Source organism: Pteropus medius, unplaced genomic scaffold (genome assembly GCF_902729225.1).
Source record: "Pteropus medius unplaced genomic scaffold, Ma_sr-lr_union100, whole genome shotgun sequence".
Taxonomy (NCBI): Eukaryota; Metazoa; Chordata; class Mammalia; order Chiroptera; family Pteropodidae; genus Pteropus; species Pteropus medius.
In genome coordinates, this window is record NW_024342466.1 from 2,600,751 (window position 1) to 2,624,838 (window position 24,088).

The 24,088-nt window shown below is 39.4% G+C and overlaps 1 protein-coding gene and 1 non-coding gene across 2 annotated transcripts; both read left to right on the plus strand.

Annotated features, from left to right (window-relative positions):
- The first annotated feature begins 852 nt into the window (after nucleotides 1-852).
- Nucleotides 853-22,626, plus strand: RBM44 (RNA binding motif protein 44). Its single transcript, XM_039860554.1, is given in 16 exon segments — nucleotides 853-925; nucleotides 3,673-3,696; nucleotides 3,699-5,281; nucleotides 5,568-5,626; nucleotides 6,765-6,941; nucleotides 7,408-7,591; nucleotides 7,684-7,706; nucleotides 7,837-7,921; nucleotides 9,604-9,718; nucleotides 10,429-10,557; nucleotides 12,656-12,735; nucleotides 12,842-12,915; nucleotides 13,727-14,015; nucleotides 17,830-17,975; nucleotides 18,109-18,253; nucleotides 22,257-22,626. Coding segments are annotated over 15 exon segments (3,165 nt in total). The 3' UTR covers nucleotides 18,233-18,253; nucleotides 22,257-22,626.
- LOC120601892 (5S ribosomal RNA) lies at nucleotides 2,138-2,256 on the plus strand. Its single transcript, XR_005652581.1, has one exon. It is a non-coding gene; the product is annotated as a 5S ribosomal RNA (ribosomal RNA).
- Nucleotides 22,627-24,088: the final 1,462 nt, after the last annotated feature.

The window sequence follows — 24,088 nt, forward strand, 5'->3', positions numbered from 1 at the left end:
GGTCTCTGGCCACTCGGCAGACGCCAAGTCACACGATACCTCCCTGTCACAGCCCGGGCCTCTGCCCACCACCTGGGCGGGGCTGCTCTGGCCTCGCTCAGCAGAACCAATGCTGACAAATCCAGGGGTGGCCCTGAGAGCTCCAGGCCCAGCTCAAGTGACTAGACCCATTGTCATTAACTTTTTAAAAACACTTTATTGAGGCATATTTTACTCATTTCAAATGTAAAATTGAGTGATTTTCATGACTTTTTCAAGGCAGGCAGCTACTAATCTACTTTGTCTATAAATTTGCTTCTTTACATTCATTTAAATGGAATCATAATATGTGATCTCGTCTGGTTTTTAAATCAACATAATATTTTTGAGATTAATGCACAAGGTTACACGTGTCAGTAGTTTGTTCCTTTTATTGCTGAAAGATATTCCATTGTGTGGATATATCATGTCATTGGATTTTAATAAGTCTCCAATTTGTTTTGGGAACATTTTGGTTCAAATATGTCATAAATAGGGTCACACTGCAGCCCTTATTACCCAGTTTTTGGAATAATGTGATTTTGGTGGCCTAATAACATTCATTGTGGTTTTTCTTGAAAGTTCTTTGGAAATTTTAAAAGAATATGTCTTGTATGTTTAAATAGTAGTCTTTTATGTACCTGTCAATTTATGCTTTTAAAAAGTTATTCGAATGTCCTACTAGCTTTGTTTATTAGCCCTCTTATATTAGCATCTTTGACTATTATTGCCACTTTGTCAAATTATTTGGTTTTTTAGTATATTTAAAATATAATGCCAAGTATAATACTTGTTCAATATTTATACTTTTTCTAGAACATACCTCCTTGAGAGATGCAGGCCACTGCAGTAGTGGAGACGGCTCCTGGTAAAAGCTACCGCGATAGTGGAGGAAACATCCAAAAAGGTGAGGACACAGGCCGGCGGCTTTATTCTGGGTAGGCAGAGGTCCTAAATGACACTGGCCAGAGCATTCCCCCCGGGCCGCTCCTTTCTAAGCGCCGCTGGTAACGTGAGGCTCTGCATGTTGTAAGTCGGCGAACTGCAAGTGACTTTTGGTGATTGTGGGTGATTGTGGGTGATTGTGGGCAGCCTACACAGGATCGCTCAGGGAAGTGGGATGTTCAGAGAGCGATGGTGAACCGGAAGAGAGAGTTTGTGTCCAGCCGGGCTTTCAGGAACTTGGGACAAGCACAGTTGCCTTAAGTGGAAAGTGGGCGGGTTGGCCTCTGCTACCCAAGTTGTACGTTTTTGTGAAACATACAAATGAGAAATTTCTTTTTCTGTGGTGATGATAGAAGAAAAAATAGGAAATAACAAGACCATAAAAAGCAAGATGACTAAACTTTATGTGCCTATGAATATTTATGATTTGAAATATTAGGACTTTAGAATATGATAAAATGTTGTTTCAAGTCAGAAGAGAAGTAATGGATTATTCAGCAAATAGTATTAACCCAATTGACCATTTTAGAAAAAAAAGTTAGATTCTTAACTTATGCTAGAGAAAAATTAATTCTACATAGTGTAAAAAGGCTAAGTGTGACACACACTCATAATTAGAATAAATTATAGGAGAATACTTTTGTAATCATGTAGTAGGAAAGGTCAGAGAGACAAAGCCCAGAAGGGAGAGAAGAAAGGACTGATCCATTTAACTAAATCTTAAAAACCATGGTAGAATGTTGCAAAAAGTTAAAAAAATAAGCAATGAACTATGAAAAATCGCTTATGAAAACAAATCATTAGTATCCAAAATATATAATGAATACCTGTACAAACACAATTGACCCATGAGTTTGTAATTGAAGCTAGCAGTGCTTTCCTTAGCTCTAGCCCCACATTTGCAAACATTTGAATCCGTGTGTTTTAATCAGTAACCTCAAACTCCGCATGCCTGGAAATAAACTCATTATCTTCCCCCCCCCCCCACCCTCCCGCTTTTCCTCTTCATAAAGCCCCTATGTTCTAGCTCCGAGTATTCCCACTGAACTGTAATACCAGCTGTAAACCCTAGCGTTATCTTAGAGCAATGTTTAAGGAGGCGGTGGCCAGTTGGTGAGTCATGAAATCAGTTTAGCTGATTATGATCAGCTTTTTAAAAAGTAGACTAGAAAATGTCTACGGCCATGCCACCCTGAACAAGCCCGATCCCGTCTGATCTCGGAAGCTAAGCAGGGTCGGGCCTGGTTAGTACTTGGATGGGAGACCACCTAGGAAGACCAGGTGCTGTGGGTATGAAAAAGTAAGGGATTGTAAACTGACAAGGTCCTTGCAGGCTGTGAGGTCAACCAAGGGTTGCCTTGCCTAAAATAGATATCTAGATAGATAGATAGATAGATAGATAGATAGATAGATAGATAGATAGATAATAAATAAATAAAACAATAAGACTAGAAAATACTAGAACACTTGGACGTAGAGTAGTTACTGTTTTTGTAAAATTTTTGTGTCAGTTATACACACATGAATATGCGCTGGATCTTGATGTAAAACGTGTTTCTGATTGTGTCTTAGACCACGAGAAAAGTTTGAGACTCACTAAGCTCACTCTCCCTCATCTACCATTCCTAATCAGCCACCAAGTCTTGTCATTTGCGGAACTTCCATACCAGTGCCGTCTTCTCCAGTCCCACATCTGCACTCTCGCTCTAGCGGCCTCTGGTCTCCCCTTCAGGCTGCCATTCTTCGTGTTGCCAGGGTGTCTGAACCATCCCGTTCACATGACTACCCTTTTAAGAAGCTTTCAGTCCTCTGTAGCCTTAGAATAAGAGCCACACTGCCTAGCACATTACAAAAGGCTTTTTCTGTCCTGTCACTCCATAGAGCTATTTCACTCCAGATAAGGTGGCCTACAAGTTCCAGAGAATGCCATGTTCTTTCACACAGCTGACTTTACGCATGCTGTTTGATTTGCCTAAGACAACTGTATTTTGTTTCAAAACACTTTTTTAAATGTAAAGTTTTCTCTGAAATCTGCTGCTCCTCTCTTCTTAAGCATTTCCCTGCTCATCCACACAACTCTGTCAGCACTCGTTAGCTGGATTCCAGTTAGGTGAGCTTTTCTCATCTGCGACTCTGGAAGCCATAAATATTTGGGTGCAGCACCCATGTCTTCTTTCTTCTGTCTCTGCGATGGCTAAGGCTGGAACTAGGAGGCACTCTAACATCACAGATGGCGTGGCTGCCTTACACATAGTAAACTCCTTGCCATGGAAAGAGTTTAAGAAGAATGTTGGCTACTATCTTAGCTGGGGCCACCATAACAAAACGCCACAGGCTGGGTGGCTTAAACAACAGACTTCCACAGTTCTTGCAGTGTCTTCCCATCGTGGAAGGGAAGAGAGAGCAAGCCCTCTGGCATTTGTCCCATCTAGTAGGCCCCGCCCTCGACCTCATCTAGCCCCCATGGCCTCCCAAACACCCATCTCCAGTTAACCGTTGCCTTTGGAGTTGGGGCTGCAACATAGAAATTTTGAGGGGGACACAGTTCAGTCTATAGCAGCAACCGTAAGGGATATTTGTCACGAATAATGTAAGAAGTGCTCCTATGTTGGGAAGAGCTTGGACCAGATCCCATCTAAGGTCTTTTCTACTGTTTAGATTCTGTAATGTTGCTGCTGTTAACATTTTATCCTTTTTTTTTTTAATCAGATGAGCCTTCAGATCCTAAGAAGAAAATTTATTATCTTCCAATGATTATAATGAAGCCAAATTGACTTTTCTTGATGATGACTGGGATTCCTTGGCCCTAGAACAAAGAGCTAATGACAAAAAACTCTGCAATACTGACAAAACAGATTTATTGGAGCCATCTTTTACTACGAATCCAGACACTAACGTAGAGAGTACACACTCTCAGTCAAGTGAGTTTGAAGACAGTATTGACTATGCTTTCTTGAATGAGACGTACTCTATACATTATTCAGAGTCAAAACTAAAGAATAAAAGTCTTATTCATTTAAATTCAGAATTAGATTCTAAAATGCAGAAAAGAGAAGAGGTGTTTTTTGATATTTTGGAACATCAAGGTAATAAGGTTATTGGCTTGGAAAGAATCTTTAAGATTTCAGATGATGAGTATAAAGAAACTGCTGAAGATATGCAAAAGCACGATACAGATGAAGACTCACAGCAGGAATATCACAGTGCAGTAGAACAAGATTATCTAAGTACCCATTTATCTGTTGACCGAACAAAAACATTAAACATATCTAACCTGGAAGTTGCTGGATTAAGAAATTCAGGTTATGAAGTTAAGTATGCTAGCAATCTAGAAGTTAATCATGTTACCTTGGAAAGTAGTTCTAGCTTCTCTTCAGATTCAATCGATGGTTATGGACAAGATGATTCACCTCATGTCTCCAAATTCCCGAATTCTGTTACATTAAGAGACTCTCACGAACCAAAGCATGCAGAGGGGAAGGAACAAGAGACCAGTTTGCTGTACCACATGGTATTTGATGAAATTATACTAAGGAGCAGTCCCCCCGAAAACCAGGAATCTCAATCTAAGAGTGGTTTCGTGAACCCTCAGAAAGCATTAAAAACTAAATTTTATACTGGCAAAATGAAATCTGAAGTAATTGAAACTAAAGATTTTTGTGGAGATGCAATTGTTGTGAACGAAATAGTACACCTTGAAAACCCTAGCACACCACCACAGAACAAAGCTTTAGAGGCGTTTCTACAACCTTGTGAAGACTGCCCGACTTCCTGGACCTCTATTTTTGATGACTCGGTAATTTCTGCCTGTGGATATTCACGTTATAGAAGCCTACAAAACACTCCTAACTCAGCCTTGGATCTTTCTGTTGCTCTGCCAAGGATTCGAGTCAGAGGTGATCAGGCAGTGAGAGAAGAGAGCTCCCTGAAAGTTGCCGACGCCAGTGCCACAAATAAAACATGCTTTCACAGTGTGGAGGAAACACACTCTGAGTCAGAGCCAGGCGCGGGCAAGTGTGTCGTCACGGTCAATCAGACGGTGGACGTTAGCACTGATTTTCGGGCTTGTTTCACAACCAGCAGAGCGACGAGTGCAAGACCTTCCATGGTTTCTACGTCGAGCAACACAGAGATAACGATGATGAATAAAAAACGGCCTGGCGAGTGGCAAAGTGAGAAACAACGAAGTGTGGCTTGTCATACAGATTGGTCGCACAGTCAGGACGGCGAACGTACACGGATGGCTATGACAAAAGGATCACTGGGGAAATCTCTCTCAGTTGACAGTTTAACCCCTGATAGGAATTTCCTAAATAAGGTAAAACCAGTACGATTAATAATAGAATTTTATTTGACTTTATGAAGAGGCAGCGTTATCTTCATGTAAATGTTTTGGTCCATTGCGTTTTAGCAGGGGTTCCTAAGGCTTTTGTGAGAATTGCTAGACTGAGGAAAAAGGTGCATAGGTTGCTGCCAGCCCTGTCCTTTCCTGGTGGGAGCTATTGCCACGAAGTCCATTAGAGACTGGTACCAGTTTGGAACTCCAGATAGAACACATGGTGTTTGCCATATATTTCTAATCTGATTTTAAATCATCTTTGCAGGATTCCCTGGAATTAAGAAAAACATTTTCTATTACAGACTTAAAGGAACATCCTGAGAGGTAAGTTAGATATATAAGCTTGTAGATGCACGTGGGGAAAAAAATCAGAATAGTAATTTGCTTTTTTGTAGGGTACTTCCCCATGTAGAATAATAGTTTAAAGGGACGTTAACGAATCATCTGCTTTGGCCATTTGCCTTCAAACAGATAAATATTAGGATAATATACAACTTTAAAGCTTTTCCACTTGTTGAGATCTGGGCCTCAATAATTTCTTTAAAATTTATGGCATCTTTATTTATTCAACCCAAATCCATACTGATTTAATTACTCAATTGTCTTTCATTTGATCGCTCTCAAGATCAAAACAAAATAGCACCTTTGGAAAATAGTGAAGAGCTACTTTCACTGGGGTATTTTAATCTTGATATTAATTCATTGTATAATTTACTTTGCCTTTATTATATACCCTTATAATTCAGAATACAATGGAGAACCAGGAGGCGGGGGAGGGAAGAGGAAAGGGAAGTCTCTGAGAAGCCAGATTCATTTTCATGCTCTGAGGTCATTTAGTTTTCCCTTCCTCCTTCATTTCTTCTAAGAGTTCAATTCAGTATCCAGTCCTTTGGAAGTGTTGCTTTACAGAGGCAGAAGTATTGAGAACAGCTGGAGGTGGCAACTAATAATAGCAAGAACTGTTTCAAAAAAATGCAGTGATTTAGGGCTTTTTGATATAACAGCAAAATACTTCCTTATAATAATGACCCATAATTATTAAGAAAAATGTAAATTATGTCTATTTTCTTTAAAAGGATAACACATTAAAGAACAGTTTCTGTCCGGAATGCTTATAACTTGAAAAAAATGTTGACCAAAGCTCAATTCAGGTTGAAACCTGTTGATTCTGGATAAATAATATCAGTAGTTTACTTTGGAATCCTTTTTTTTTTTTTTTTTTTGCAAAAGAAAGTGTGAGCTTGAGAATTATTTACTTCCTCGACTTCTAGAAAGAATATATTTAGCTTTGACTCTTGCCGTCTTTGTTTTCCGCAGCTGTACCTGCAGCCTTTCCATGCTTGGTGGAAACTGATTTAAACGTAACAGGGAAATCTAAGAAACTTAAAACCTATTTCTAGAGATAAGTCAGTAACACAGAAAGATGTTGGGCATCTCACCTAATCTAAGCTTCCTTTTAAAGGGAACCGCAGCCTTCTCGAGCGATGGAGGAGAATGTGCCATCCACGTGCTGTCGGAGCGTAACGCAGAGAGCCGTCCAAGCAGAGCTGCACCTCGTAGATGTTCACTACCAGATGTGTCAGCACCACTGCAGCGACATCTACAAACTGGTCGTGGAAAACAGGGAAGGATTAAATAGGTGATTGTTAGTTTTAAAACTGTCTTCTTAGAAATCTATCACCAGCTTTAAATTTATTCTAGATAATTTCTTTAATTTTCATTTGTGAAGGGCAAAACGAGAGGTAGATCGTACCTAGATTTTAAAAAGTAATACATTTGAATTTCATGGAGAGGCAGTAGTCCATGTTGGGATAACGAATCCAGTAAAAAGGTAGATTCGATGTTTCTTATAAAGACCAAGCACAGATGAAGTCAGTTGTAGCATTTCGCATGACGTTCCATCACATTCTCTCTGGCTTATGTATGGAGGATCGCTGGTACTGTCCCTAGAAAAATACATCTTCTGTGGTTCATTTTCTTTTACTAAACATTAAAAGAAAAAAATTTTAAAGATCTGGTACTTAGAACTAAGTGTATAGTATAATATTAGAGTTAAATGGATGACTCGGGCCTAAATCAGTTTTGTGAACTTAACTTTTAAACAGGAATTTATCAAGTAATTCTACTAAGAAGGAATTGGGGTCAGCACTGCTGTCTGTTTTGGGAGACTTGAAAGTTAGATACATGAGTTTGAAAGAAAAAATAAACAAAGGCATACCACTGGAAGAACTGCCCCCACTGTCAGTAGAATCAAAATTATTATCTGCATTCGCTACTTTTGTTTCTAGGGTATGTATTTATTTACATTTTAGGAACAAAATTTTTACTTCATTTATATAAAACATTTTAAACTAAAAGATTTTTCTTCACTGTCTTTTCAGCTGATGAAAAAAGAATCACACGTGTAAGTTATGGTTTCATCTAATTTAGAATTCGTTAGATCTTAAAAATTGCTTGAGTTAACTTTAAGTTTTCTGTTTTGGCCCTTATTTAGAACATCGATAAATTCTCTAATAAAATGTTTATCTCTTTAGCTTTTCAGGAGCAGATTCTGAACTAGATAATCAAAGTACACGTGATGCTGGTGTTTCTTCGAGCCTAACGAAGACACTGCCTCAAGTGAGATTTTTTTTTTAATAGTTCATCAGTGGGAATCTTTGATTTTATGGCTTAAGCAAAGTAAATTATAATTCGTAGAAGTTCTCCCATCCTTCTTTTCACTCAGCCAACTTACTCTGTGCCCTAGCTGGTTAGAAGGCAAATAATGACCTGGTCAAACAGACATCAGTAACATATGTTAAGCAGAAGAACCATATAGTTTGTCATCAAACCAGGAGACTTCTGAGGATGAAAGATGGTAATGCTAATAACTCACCATGACAACCAATGTAAACCTGGACTGGCTCGGGCAGCCTATGACTTAAGGCCACCATCACATTGATCCAGTGTTAAAAACTAATATCTTAGAAAATTCATCTCGGGAGGTAGAGTAAAGTAATATCTTACTCATTTTAGTCAGGGCAAAAAGGGCAAAATTTTAATTCCTCCTTTATCGAAATGATGAAAATAGTTTTAAAATGTCTTTCATAGGTTTTCTTGAACTCCCTTAGTCCCCAAGGAAATGTTTGTCCCGTGACAATCTGTGGAAAAGCACTCTGCAGATCGTGAAGTCATACAGAAACATGTTATATTCCATTATCAAGCGAGGCAATGGGGTAGGATAGTTGGTGCTTATTCCTACTTTCTGGCTTTGATTTTAACCCCAAGGTTATATTATTTGGGTAGTCTTATATAATAAGATGCATTCCAAAGCCAAAAACGAAATACTTGATTGATTTATATTCTTTTCTATTAATATAAATGATTAGAAATAAATTACTTTAACAATTTATGTATTACATTGTTCTGCTCTTTAAAAGAAAAACCTCAGTTATCCACAAAGAATTAACAGATCTGAAACCAGATTTTTATATCCTCAAATTCCTTACATAATTTACTTACACAACTTGTCCATTGAATCACATAATGTTCTGGAGTGGTTGTTTTTCATTACTGTAATGATAGCACTGGTATGTGTAACCTGCTTATTTGGGGAGAACAATCAATTATTTTTTAAAAGTACAAGATGCAGTTATCATTTTTATAATCAGCTTTGGCTATAAAACAGTATTTTAAGTTAGGATTACATTTTAATATATATCTCATTAAATTAATAGGTTTTGCATTAAAGCTAGTGTAGTGTAGTGTTTCTAAGTGTTAATTATCTGTGTGCCATCTTCACAATTTTCCATAGCCATATATTACCTATAATGTTATTTGCTCTGTATTTTTCTTTAAACAATTCTTTTTAAAAAAATTTACATGTAAAGACTAACAAACTATTACATATGGGAAAGAAATATCACTAACCATAACTATAAAACATATATATATAAGCACACATTAAATATATAACTGCTAAATGTTAATATGAAAAATACTTATACCTACACCTCCAAAAATCATCCGAATTCTGTGCACTGTGTGTATATGCCACGCTTTGCTAAATAATGGCAGTGTTAGCATGTAGTCAGTATACACAGACTGGGTTCCAATTCTAATTCTTGCTAATTGTGTGACAGACCTAAAGCAACAAGTCACTTAGGTTCAGTTTGCTCACCTGTGAACTCGGGTGGGTCATGGTTTCGCTCTCATAGCCTCGTTGGGAGACGATGCCAGTGAAGAGCGCCTGTCACACAGTAAGGGCACCAGAACTGGTAGTCCTTACTTATTATCGCTGTTTTTATTATTTTAATCCTCAGCTATCTTTATTATCCAACACTGGTCAACCTGAACAAGGTACGTCACCCAAGGAAGATGGTTTAAAAAATGATGATATAGATGTATGCTTTAGTCAACTGAAACTTGATGATAAAGGTCAGTATAAAAATGTCTTGTGTCATTGCCAGAAAACAAATCATAAGGTTTAAGATATCCCCAGTGCCCGTTCAGTAAATCAGAAAAATATTTTTAATTGACTGAATGGCAACATTCTGATTATGAATATTATGTTCTTTTTGCATGTACTTGACATCTTTAAGGTTGTTTAATATATCTGATAATGCCAACAAATAATACAGGCTTTTCTTCTGGGTCACATTTTCCAGTCTGAAAATTATTCTGTCCAATTTTTATCTCTAAATCGTGTGTAATATTTTTGGTTTTGTCCTCTATGAAAAGAGATTATCATTCCAAAAAGATCATTAATTCAATTTTTAATGACATAGATGCAGTACTGCTTAATCCCTTTTTAAAAACATTTACCATTAGTCTGTATAGAAAAGTGAGTGTCTTTGATAAAGGATAATTTAAGAGTCAGAAAAGTAAGGCCAGGAATCAGTGTTAATTAAAGCAAAAGTGGAAAACAGATCATGCAGACCGAAAAGCACTTTTTATTCAGGGACTGCTGAAAATCCCTTCTCAGAGAATCTTTATGCTTCACTTAATTCTCTTCTTTTGCTAATATTTATTTTTAAATTTATACATAAAATTAGTAATTGTCATGTTGATTCATTCTGAGAAGCTTTTTAGATAACTTCTCAGAGGGGTATTACATAATTCATAGCTACTTGTGTTCAATTTCTCAGACTGCAAAAATAATCAGGAAGTAAGTGAAGACTGGTTTGATGCTAAGGAGAACCTGACAGGCGTTGACGTCTCAGGAATACAAGGGAATCAAACAGAACAGGATGGAGGGGATGCGAAGTGTGCTCTAGGTGAGTCCTGAACAGTTGACTCAGAAACCCTTACCTGACTCCTTCGTACGGCAGTGCTTCTTGTCGTCTGTGTTCCTGGGAGTGACCGAGCTGTTTTAATATTTTATTCCTGTTTGTGGCTTTTCTTTATAAATAGAAAAAATGAGAAAATTAGCCATTTGGAGGTCAGTTTTTTAAAAGAGTCAATCCATTTAAAATGTTCGTTTCAGAACAAGCTCCCCAGGTCCCTTGAGCAGGCTGGCCTGACAGATGACAGCAGCTTGGTCGGTTGCAGGACGTTTCCATCTTTAGGTCGTTCTTAATCACTGAAAATCGTGGAACTGCCCTCTAGTGTCTAATGATTGCCCTTCTGTCATTTCTAATGATATTCTGCTATTGTCTTCTACTTTCTCCGGAATACTTAGGAGGATTTTTCTTTTATGTTACATAATAGCAGTGGTTTATTGTTTTTTCCTACTCATATAAATAATGCTTGTTAAGATGTTTAAATAAAATGGTAAAGTATAAGAAAATTAAAATTACCTGAAGTGTCTCCAGTGTGCAAGAACCACTATCAGTATTTTTTACCATTCTTTGATGTATTTTATGCACATATTTAATACTCACGTACGGTTTTAAAATGAATGGCAAATCCTCCAGTTTTACTGTGACTTTTCTCCTTGTGTCTTCCTCCATGTGACTCACCACGTGCTGCGTGTTTTATTTGTTTGCTATGTAGACTGCCTTCCCACTAAACACGTCAGCTCGGGTCAGGTGTCTTTTCACGTTTGTTCACTGCCTATCCCCAGTGCCAGGCACAGCGTTCAGCCACGGGGTGTGTAGTAGACGTATCGTACTGAACTAGAGCTAGCGCAAGGTGAGGTGACGGGCAGGATGGACGCGTCTCGATTCTCATTCACCGCCCTTTCTACTCTACTGTAGCCCTCGCTTCCTCCTCACCCTAACGTAAAAATGTAAATTATCAATATAAATATTTAGTTTCCTTGTTTCCTCCAGAGAGCACATTATAAGCCAAAGAGATTAGCAAGTTAATCAAAGTTAATGGAGAAAGTTAGGTGTTGTCGTCTAGAGTTGAAAGATTCTGCCTGAATTCCAACACCATCACATGACCAGATTTGTGACCTAAACTCCTGGGGCCTCAATGTCGTTACCTGGGAAATGGAAATGGTAGCAATTGTACCTCAAAGAGTGGTCATGAGACTTACATGAGATGATGTATATAAAGTGCTTTGCGTAACTCAGTAAGGGTTAGGCTATTGTTGTCATGTAATAAAAAAATAAAAGTTACAAGTATCCCATTATATAAAAATTATAAAACATATAAATAAAAGCCACTTTAAGAATTCATTCAACAAATATGTATTATGTATCCCCGGGGTGCCAGGTATAGGTCTGATAGTGAATCCTTTTTTATTTCAGACCAGGTGCTCTTCAAAATAGAGACTGTGAAAATGCAGTCTTTTTATCAATTGAAAAAAAATATAATCCTGATACTTGTGATTTCCAAAGTAGTGCTCTCTCAAGTTATTTGTTCCTCCCCCTTTCTTTTATGTGCTGTTACCATTACCAAGAAGCTATGTGCCTGCTGTTGACATTCGTCTGACTTAAAGGTTTCCTTGGCGTGATTTTCCCTTCAGCAAAGGAATGTACATTGAGAGCCCTAGCCGGCATTAGTGTGTGTGTATGGGGTGGGGGCGGTGGTTAGGATCTCGCGTTCACCAGCGTCTAAGATAGCACTTCTCTGAACCAGAGATAGACGGCAGACACTTTCTTAGTTCTGATGTCATTGATTACTCTGTTTAGGCGTTATTTTTGAGCTACAAGATCAATATTAGGTGATCCATTTTTGATCTACGAGAGACTTACTGTCAACCAATCCAGCCTCTTTGATTTTAAGAAGATATGTTTAAGGCCCAGAAATCTTAAAACTATATTCCAGGCTCTTGGTCTTCAATCTAGAGCTAATAATTGCTAATGACTTTATAATAAGCCTTATGATAGTAAAAATAAAATAAAATAACAATTTTCACATTTTCTTTTAAAACTCTTGTTACAATAATGGTCATCCACTATTGTATATTATCTTTTTCTGTAGCAGAAATAAGGCATGTCGAACCCTTACGAAGAGATAAAGGTTATTTGATACATGTTGGTGGTCTCTGCCCTTCAGTATCTGAGGTATGCCAGGATGTATACTTTGAGCTTCATTTTTAGATCTATTAAGTGTTTGTATTTCAATTATTTGTTTTTTTCTACCTCTTACCAACTTTTATTTCTCTTTTAGGCTGATTTAAGGTTTCATTTTCAGAAATACCAAGTTTCTGACATTTCAATTTATGACTCTTCTACTAATTACAGGTATGTTTCCAAATTCAGTAACTACACATTCGCTAGGTATCTGCTGTGTGCCAGAGGGTCTGTCCTGGATGTCAGCCACACGGTGCTGTAGTCAGGGCCGTACGCATGGGAGTCTCCCAGTCTCGTAGAGATACACACATCGACAGGTGGCTTCAGTCGTGAGTTGGGACTGTGCTCCTTCAGATCTTCCTCTCATTATACCTTTTAGCTTGTCACTAATGACACCTGGGGGAGTTTCCTAGGGCGGCAGAGGGCATCAGCGACGAGAGTGAGTGCACAGCTAAATGGCTTGGGCTGAGCCCTGGCTCCATAGTAGCTTGCTGAATAAATTTGGGCAAATCACTTAACCTTTCTGTACTTCAGACTCTATCTACAAGATATCTGTACCTTCACAGTATTGCTTATTGGTTAAATAAATAAGGCGGTGGAAATAAAGCCTGGCATGTAGCAGGTGCTCAGAGATTTTTGTTTTGTTATTTTTTATTGTAATTACTTCTCAGTAGATGTTTTCATGTTTTTAGGTAGATAGCTGTATCATCTACATATAGTTAGTCATATGTATGTTGCTACTTTCTGTTTTGTGACATTGCCAGAACATTCAAAACTCTCAGAGTAATGGTACTAGCTCAGTGGAAATGCCTTTCCTGCTTCGTCACTAAACATAATAACTGTTTATTTCAGATGTTAAAATCTTTATCAATTAAGAGAAGATTCCTTTTGTAGTTGAGGCTGAAATTTATTAAAAATAGGTGTTTAATTTTTTTAAAGTCATTTATGAGCATACGCTTTTTTTTCTGCTTTTATATTTTAGATATGCATCTCTCGCTTTAAAAAAAAACCATGATGCAAAGATGGCTGTGAAAGAAATGAATGGGATAGAAATAAATGGAAAATCAGTAAATGTGCGGCTTGTTAAGACTCCTGGAGAATATACATCACCACTTTCCTCTAAAAATGGAAATAGAGGTAGTTTGAATAATTCGGAGAAAAGCGCCAGCAAAGAAGTCAACGCAGCTTCCTTCGTTTCTAGATTGCCCAGAACTAGGCCGAGGCAGCCAGGATCTGAGCAAGACAATGAGTTTGTCCATTTTGACCAGAAGGTTAGTTTTCTTGATAGATCCCTTAAATGGTCTATTGCAGTAAGTAACTTTGTAGAACAAATAAGTCAAACAGCCATCTCGGAGTAGGAATGAGAACGTCAGTCTGAATGATTTTAACCCGAGATCCACTCTGACCTGTGGTGCGCGGCCCCGGTTGCTCCTGCGGGGTGTAGATCTTCGTAGGCCCAGCTACAGAAAACTCTCCTCCGTTTCGCTAGGTTCTTTGCCAGGGCTTTGCAGTGTTTTTGCGTCTTTCTTCTCGGACAGTACTCCATCGATCTCTTTATCACAGCTTCACCTTATCTCATAATTGTCGACATCATAACATTTAATCATTTTCGTCACATGCGCCCTCACCTTTACCTCACTGAGGTTTGAAACACCACATGGAAAATGGTGAAGTTGCCTTGTTCTCTTCTCTCTCCACGGCTCAGCGAGACGCCCGGGCCGGGTCGGCGTCCATCGACTTTTTACAAGTTTACGTGTAGTAAAATTCATCCTTTTTGGGGTCTGTGTGTTCACACAAACGCATATGGGCATGTAACCACCAGTCAGGATACAGAGCAGTCCCTTTTTCCAGAACATTCTCTTCTGCTCGGCTCTTTTATCATTTCGCCCTTTCCAGAATGTCATGTGATGGAATAGTATGTAGCCTTATTAGTCTGGCTTCTTCCACTTACCTTCGTGCATTTGAGACTGATCTGTGGTGTTGGGTTCATCAACAATTCATTCCTGTTCATATTCTGACCATTTTATTGGGTTGTTTTTCCTTATTACTGAGTTTTGGAAGTTTGTATGTTCTGAATGTAAATTCTTGGGCGGATGGATAGTGATGTGCAGACTCTTTCGTAGCCTGCGCTTCGTCTTCAGTCTTTTCATAGTGTCTTTTTTCAGAGCAGGAGTTTTTAAGTCGGACAAAGTACCATTTATCAGTTTTTTCCTTTTTCATTTGTGCTTTTAGTATTTTATTTAAGAAACCCATGGTCACAAAGATTTTCAGTGAAATTCTTTATAATGTGAGGTGTGATCGAGATGGGGGGTTTCATTTTTTCTGTGTTGGTTTTTGTTTTACATACGGAATTGCTCCAGCGTCATTGTTAAAAGGACTGTCCTGTCTGCAATGAATTATCTTCGCACCTTTGTCACATCAGTTGACCATGTCCATGTCGGTCCATTTCTAGACAGTTCTCTTTCATCAATCTGTCTTTCCACCAATTCTACACTATCTTAATGATTGTGGCTTGATAGTAACTCTTAAAATAAGATAAAACGAGTACTCTAGCGTTTCTTTTTCAAAAGTTGGCTATTCTAGTCTCTCTGTCCTTCGGTATAAATTTTATAACTCAGCTTGTCACTATCTACCAAAAAGTCCTGCTTTGAGTTTTACCAGGATTATTCTTAATCTATAGATCACAGCAAATCTCTTTTTAATAAACGGACGGAAGAACAGATATTTGTTGAACAAGATAAAGAGATCTCTCCTGACTGTGCCCTTTACCCCACCCTTTCCGTGACTCCGTTCTCGGAGTTTCCGCGTGCCTTCTCCGCACCTGCAGTGACTCCACGCCCCCCGCAGGCCTCTCTCTCCCCTCGCTCACGCACAGCTCTTCCTGACCCCGGCGAGATTTTCACGTGATTTCTCATTCTTTTGAAGTTACCGTCCCTATTTGTCCCGTGTTTTCACTGCCAAGCTTCCCAGACAAGTTTGTATCCAGTGCCTTGATTTCTTTGTTTGTCTTCTTCATCCTGATAATCTGACTTAGTCTCTAAAATTTTAATTGCTCTTTCCATTGTCACTGGTGACCTTCGTATTGATCTTTCCCCCATCTGCCTGCTTTCTGACCATCCGGTCTGTTTGACGCTCGATCACCCCTTTCTCGAACCTCTTCTCCTTTCGTCTCCGCAACGCTTCGTGTTTAGGATGAATTTCTTGGTATGTAGCTTCAGTCCACTGTAGGAAAGAAGGAAATGTGCTATCGGGCTACGTGGGGGCCTGACCTGGAAATCTGAGGACGGTGGCGTCCCCCGCCCCCGTCATGAAGAGGACATGGTTTCTTGCCTCTGCAGCCCTGGGTGCTCGATCCTTCCGCCTCTCTGCACGTTGGCTTTCCCTGTCTGCTCGTGCCTTTCCTCCTCTTCCATTCAGCTTTATTTTGGTTCCTTTGAACTCGACAGCATTTTTCAGTGAAACTCCCGTCATTGGACTCACTCATTTGCTCTGTGTTCCAATTCCTCATTCTTTAGAGCGGGACCCTCACTGACTCAGCCTGTGATTTCAGTGTTCGTTAGTTCAGGTGCCAGCACTCTCACTGCCGTTGGCTGGGGCAGTGGGCCGTGGAGTTGGCAGAGGGAAGGGAGCTTCTGTGGTATAAATAGGGCCCCACAGGCCAGGGCAGGAGTACGTTAGAGGATGTGGATAGAGAGGTTCCCTTTACTGGCTCTGCTGAACTGTGCTCTCATGTTCTTTTACCTTTCCAGCAGTTCCCTGTCACCTTTATTTTTCTTGGATTGTCATCATTTATTCATTATATTTATTCATTTAGAAAATATTGTCTACAGCGGAGAGGCAGAATAGTGAGAGATTAAGAATAACACATTCTTAACCGGCTCTGCCACCTACTCATCATATGACCGAGCATGTTACATAACCTCTGTGTCCTTATCTTAACACGGGGATAATAGTTCCAGCTGTTGTGAGGTTTCGATGAGTTTAATACAGAAAAGCGCTTAGAACTGTGCCTACCGCGGCGAACGCACTCAGTAAATAGTAGCCATAGTCGTTTACCCACGACGTGGCTCTTGCTTGGAAACGTCATGCTCTCTGGTTTCAGCTGTCACTAAACTAGCATATCCCATGTTTCATTTCTTTAACAAACAGTTATTACGTTCCAGCTGTGTACACTTCTAGGCACTGGGGAAGCAGCAATGCACAAAACACAAAAACTTAGAGCTTAAATCTAGTGAAGGAGACAAGGCAATAGCAGATAAGTGAAATATATAATATTCCGATGTCACAGATCTAATGTGTTATATATCTTAGCACGATTTTGAATAGGTTTTAAGGTCTCAGCTCTTTGTTGAACTTTTATGGGATTTACAGTGGTTTCATATACTCTGCAGCCTACTTGCCTGGATAATAGTAATTAATTGATCATTTTAATTTTGTCTCTTCAACTGGATCATAAGGTCCACAAATGGAGGGCATTCTGTTTTATATTACTAGCTCCCCCCACCACCAGCAGCATGTGGTACAGTCCTGGGCATACAGTTTGTATTCATCACATGTTAGTAAATAAGACGTAGAATACTTATAACTACCATGTAGACCAGTTTTTCTTCGTCAGGTTGGGTAAGAGAATTAAGCCTTCATGCCCTAAGCCTAAGCTATCCAGTGTACATAATGAATTTTAACCTCTCTCCTGTCTATCTAGAATGGAACTAGGCACATCCTGTCTTTGGAGAAACTGAGAAACTAGTTAACATCATTTTCTGTGTCCTGTGGCTCCGATGAGCGATTGTGGTTTAGAAAGGCTGATGTAGACATAGCCTCTTAGACTTTATTGGTGCCGTAAGGAAATGTGTTTGCCATTCTTTTAGTACATGGTCCTGAACACAGCTCAAGTAAATCTACTCATTATAAATAATCTCAAATCAAAATAAATTTCTTAGGAATTTTGATTTTACAATTTGTAATTATTGTAATTATTATAATTTTACCACTGTAATTATAATTTAAAATTTTATTTTAATTGAATAAGCTGGATTGTCTCTAATGGTGACTAGTTTTAAGAAAATTTTTTAAATGCTGCTTTAGGGTATCAAGAAGAACTGTAAACAGATTGAGTCTACTAGATTATTACCTGACCCACCTGTTCAGTTCATACCTCCAAATACACTGAACCTGCGTAGCTTTACTAAGATCATGAAGAGACTGGCCGAACTGCATCCAGAAGTTAGCAGGTAACGACATTATATTGTAACTGGCTGTAAAATTCGTATGTAAAAATGTCGGTGAGCTCACTAACTTAGCCGTGTCTGGGATGCGTTACCTTTGGAAAGGATAGATGCCCATGTGTGTTTCCCTCTTGCACAGAGATCATGTTATAGATGCTCTTCAGGAAGTAAGAATAAATCATAAAGGTTTCCTGAATGGCCTGTCTATTAATACTATTGTGGAAATGACTTCATCTGTTTTGAAAAACTCTGCTTCTCGTTAGGAATAAAAGAAGCAATAAGAGGTAAGTCAGTCATATCTTTTATATTTAACTATTACTTAAAATTTGAGCTATTGATTTCATTTTTTCCAAATAAAAAGAACAGTAAATTTAAAATATGATAAAATTAAAAAACAAACATACTGTAGTAGTTCATTATTAATGCAAAACCAGTTATGCAAAACTTAACTGACCTCACGTTTACCTCATAGTTTGCAGACCAGGGTTCAGAAGTGGCTTAGGGTGGTTTCAGCTTAGGGACCCTCATGATGTTGCAGTCAAGATGCCGGCCTGGGCTTTAGCCATCAGGAGGCTCGACTCACATGACTCACATAACTCACACGGCTGTTGGCACGAGGCCTCTGACCCACCACGTGGGTCTTCTCACAGGGCCGCTCCAGCTCCTTCATGCGGTGGCAGCTGGCAGGAGACAGCAGAGAGAGGGCACGGTGGGAGCTGCAGCGTTGTCGTGCCCCACCCTCAGGAGTTACACGCCAGTGTTCCTGCCGTGTTGGGCAGATGCGCGTCGATGCGCGTCACTATGCGCTGTCCGTACTCGGGTATGAAGCTCCGCCTCCTCAAGAAAGGTATATCGAAGAATACAAGGCTCTATGTTCAGATACCACACGCAGACTTAGAGGAATCCCTTTATACAAGATAGTGGATGGGGACTTGTTTCCAGCTAGAGCTGTCTGGGTGCTTAAAGCCAGCTTTCCATGGAGAACACCTAGAAAAGCTGAATAAATATCAAGAACATCTGCCTGAGGTGCCCTGGAGAGCTATCAAGAGAAAGATGATTCTGAGCCAGCCACAGGGAAGACGAGCCTCGGAAATGTGCCCACTGTTTGGGACCACTTTCCCCGAGCGTTCTTTGCAGAGGGGCAGCTGGGAGCTTAGGGAACCCTTCTGACAGCACCGGAGCCAGGGGACTGGGGCCTTGGTGCTGCGGGGTTGGGTCCCCGACGGACTGTGCTCTGGGAATAACTCTGAACTGGGTAGTCCCTCAGAGGGCTCTGACTCAGCTTCAGAAGCCATTCCTAAGTGGCATTGAGATGTTCCAGGGTTACCAGCTCTGCCACACACCTAGAGGAGGTAAAGGTAAGAGTTCTCGGGAAGAAAGTAATATCGTTTTAGGCCTCATTATTTCTACCAACACTTTTGCACATACTGTTTATTCTGCAAATAAGAGTGCATAGTGAAAATAACTAATCATAAATGAAGGAAGACCACAGGACTGAAAGCCAGCTTCAGCACTAGATAGCAGCAACTGCCCACAGCGACTCCAGTTATTTAAGTTATCAGATGCGCTCCAGAAAGCATGTGTATTTGCAGAACTGACTGTAATTGTCCCTCCCGCCCCCCACCGTATCCATGCCCCTCTGCAATGGGACTTTGAAGTTCCTCCCATCAAGAAGTGGAGCATTCTCCCACCCTCTTGAACCTGCATGGCCTTTTGCTTTGACAAGTTGTGTCATTTCCGAGCCTAGTCCTTAAGACGCCTTGATCGCTCTGATCTCTCTTGGAAATTTGTGGCAGGGAATTTAAAGAAACCCGATACCTGCTAGAGGACGAGAGACTACAGGGGGATAGCAGAGCCATTCCGGCTACAGCCAGCTGCCCCTCAACATGTGACAACTTAGCATAGCTCTACAAGTCAGCCTACCCCACCTGGCAGCTGCCCATAGATGCCTGATCGAGCCCGACCAAGACGAGGAGAGTCACCCACGTGAGGCCACCCCATTGCTAACTGTAGACCAAATAAATAGGTGGCCATCATTTTAAGCTACTAAGTTTTGAAGGTGATCTATTGCACAAAAACTAACAGATTTAGAGACAGAAGTCAGGATTGAGAATTTCAATATAGAACTGTAAGTATTTTTAAAATGGAAATTCCGTTAATGAATAATAGAATAACTTAATAACTCAGTTAATATGTCCTATACCATATTAGACAAATAATTGAAGTGTGAATTAGAAAGGTCAGAAAAAACTATGGATTGAAACAAATAAAAGGAAAACAAAAGTAGGTAAGAGACAAAGTTATAGTGAGAAGGCCTAATCGTTTGTGCCACTGGAGTTTTAAAATGAAAACATAGAGCAGACACAATATTTGAAAAAATTATGGCTGAAATTTTTAAATGATGAAGAACATCAAGCCATAAATTCAGTAAAGCCCCCTTACATCCCAAGCAGGAAAAATAAGAAGACAGTACATCGGAGAAAAGTGCTTGAAAAATCAAAGCCAAACAAAAAAATCTATAAAGCAGTGATAGGGAAAAAAAGTTTACCTTAAGAATAGTACAACCGTTAGATTGACGTCTGATTTTCAACAGAAGCCATCAAGTAATTTTACAAACCTATGATTCTACACTCAGGAAAAGAGGCTTCAAGAATAAGTGAAAGAAATATATTTTTACTCAAATAAAAACTAAGATAATTTGATAATTAGAAGAAGACCCACTGTAAAGAAAATTCTAGAGTGTTCTCTAGGAAGAAGGAAAGTGACTCTAGACGGAAGGTCAAAGGCGCGAAAGGAGCGAAGGTCAAAGTGGCATGCATCAGACCGTGCTGGCGGTGTCGAGCGCGAGCGGCGCTGGCACAGGGTCTCCTGTGATTAGCATATGTGACAGTGCGGATATTGAGAGAGATTAAGTGTGCCCTGTCTTTTGGGAAGAGGGTACAACATCCTGTGTTGGCGGGAGGGCCCCTAGGCACAGTGACTCGCTAGGAGAACTGGCACTACTGAGTACACAGTTAGACTCAGCCGTGATTATACAACAGCGAAAGGATGCACACCTAAACCAGCAAAGGGCGCGGCTCACGGGGATGTCTGGGGGAAGCCAGGCACGAGCTTCCAGGAGTCCTCTCCCAGAGGAGCCACTGAGGCCGTGCTCATTTCCTCCAGGAGTGAGCTACGACACATGGGAAAGGTCCATCGGGAAAGCCCGTTAGAGAGTCAGTGCCCAGTGTTTTTATGGAGGACTGGTCATGCAGGCGCCTACTGCTCAGCACGTACCAAAGTTCCAGACCCCGAGGGGGAAGCAGCTGTTCAGCATCAGCCACATTGTCTGTGCGGTGTTGGCACAGTAAACCATTCCCAGGACTCCTGGGACTGGCGGAAACCCTCCCCACATCCAAGTCCCTAGACACCGGCCAGGGGCCACCCTTACGAGCCATCTTTCTAAGGATCGTAGTCTCAAGCCTGCCAAGTCAGCTCTTTTCTACACGTATACCAGTCGATACCAGACTTTGATAAGTAGAGGATGCATGTTGTAATCTTTGGAGTAACCATTTTTTAAAGCATATAAAAAATGAAGTCGGACCCTTAACTTACATCATATACAAAAACTAACTCAAAATGGATAAATGGATTAAAGACCTAATCATAATAGCTAAAACTGTAAAACTCTTAGAAGAAAACATAGAGGAAAAACCTCGCAACACTGGATTAGGCAGTGATTTCTTGGATATGAGATAAAAACAGGCAACAAGAGAAGATAAGACTTCATTGAAATTTACTTCTGTGCATCAAAGAACACTATCAACAGTGAAAAGGCAATCCGCAGAATGGGACAAAATGTTTGTAAATCATCTCTCTGGTAAGGGTTAATATTCAGAATATATAAAGAACACCTACAACTCAACAGAAACAACCCAATTTAAAAGGGGGCAAAGGATTTGAATAGACATTTCTCCAAAGAAGGTATGTAAATAGCCAATGAGTACATAAAAATGTACTCATTATCAGTTGTCATTAGGGAAATGCAATCAAAACTTCAATGTGGTACCACTTCAAACCCAGTAGGATGGCTATTTAAAAAAATAATAACATGTTGGTGAAGATGTGGAGAAATTGGAAATGTGGTATGTTGCTGGCGAGAGTGTGAAACAGCATAGCTGGGCGTTGTGAATGACTGTTACGTTAAAAATTTTAGACTAGGCAATGTCCTAAAAAACTATGCTTTTCTGGAATGTCGGATTTATCATAACACCTTTTATTGTTGATTTCTCCCTTTTTCACTTGTAGAATTTCCTTGGAAAGCATGAGTTCCCTCCTGCAGAAAACTCTACAGCACTTAGGGAGAACTCATGGTGATAGCGAGATGATGTCATTAAACAGGCTTGATAAGTGGATCCAGCTGTTGATAATATTCCACTTTATAGCCTCCCTTAAAATCTCCAACTCTTATTTCTACAGTATTAAGATTTTCTCTATATAAAATTAAAAGATACTTTCAATGTTTATAAACCTTATATTTCAAAGTTGTTAACTGAGACTTCAAGCTACATATTTTGGATCAGAAAAATAGTCATGTCCGTTTAAATCAGTTTTTTTTAAATACTAATTGAAAAGTTTTATTATTGTTTCAGAGTTCATTAAATGGTTTCTATACATAAAAAATGTTTACCTGAAGTTCCTGTGTTAGTTCAGTTTTCAGTTGTGTTTAAGACTCTGATAACAGATAAATAAACTGAATCTATAAATACACAATATTTTGGAACGCACATATTTTTAAGCTTCCAAGATAATTCAGTACTGCTGACACATGGAGTGCATTTTTATGACTTTCTTATAAAACATTTAAATGTATTTTCTTTGTTTTCACCAGGAAGAGCTTTGGTTAAGTACTTAAATTTAAATGGTCACCAAATGGCTCACATGTGTTTAGTAATAAGTTTTGTTATATTAAGTTAGAATGTAAACTGGAACAATTGTCAAAGCCCAATTTTATGCCTTATGCAATAACAAATTTCTTTAATTTCTTACCTTTTTAAAGCAACATACCATTTAAGGTTGCAGTTTTACTATAGTAAGATGAACATTTTAAATATGCATTGTTTACCAAATGTTTAAAATATTTAGAGCATTTAGTATTTAGTGGGCATCACTTGGTGAAAGCTCACCCATTCGCATCTCGTAAGGCAGACTCTGTAGCACCACTGTGAACACAATACCGTCTGTGGGGTTGACGGCATTTTCCAGGGTTAAGTGAACCGTCAGTGTTTATGTGAAATATGCACGGATGGAAAGGCTACACATCAAACTTCGGCATTTCAGATTTTTCCTTTTCTTATGGGATCTTTTGTCTTATTTCAGATATTTATTTGTCTCCAGTTATTACCAGATTCACCCCAGAAGTCTACCAGGAATTGGGTTCCACAATATAAAAATAAAATTTAAAAGAACGCTATTAAATGAAACTTGAGAAACGTCGGTTTGGGCCATACATCAAATTAGTAGAATCCTAGAATCATGGAGCTTTCTTCCCACGTGTTAAATCATATGGTTATTTATCTTGAAAGGCTGCATTCAGAGCACTGAGTAAAGTTGAGACATGCACTGGACATTATTTTCAGCATAGCAAGAGGAAACATACTTCTCGTCCTGTGTTTCTGAAAGGACCTGAAGTGGAATTCCCTGTGAGAACACCGCGGAGACCAATTCCTGCATTTAATTCGGGGAGAATAGAGAAAGGGTCATTTGAAATTCCAGCTTTCTGGTTTTTTGAAATACAGATGTCCTCTTTATAAACTAAAGGTAAAGATCAGGCAGCTTTTGTGGCCAAAGAGCTTTCAGCCATGACCAGTAAATTGATCACTGTTATCAAGCTTCCCAAGTTAAATGTAGAAACGAGTAATTCATGAATATTTGGAACCAGAAGTAAAAAAAAAAAATCTTGTTCTCTAAAATGACCAATTTGACATTAAAGTTTCAGATGATTTTAACGTACTTACATTACTGCCCGGAGATGTTTTTCTCTCCTGTGTTATTGGGACACAAAATTGCCACGCTTTAGCTGAATGGATTAGAATACACAGCTAATCATCGCGTTTGGAGATAGCCGGGGACCCGGAACG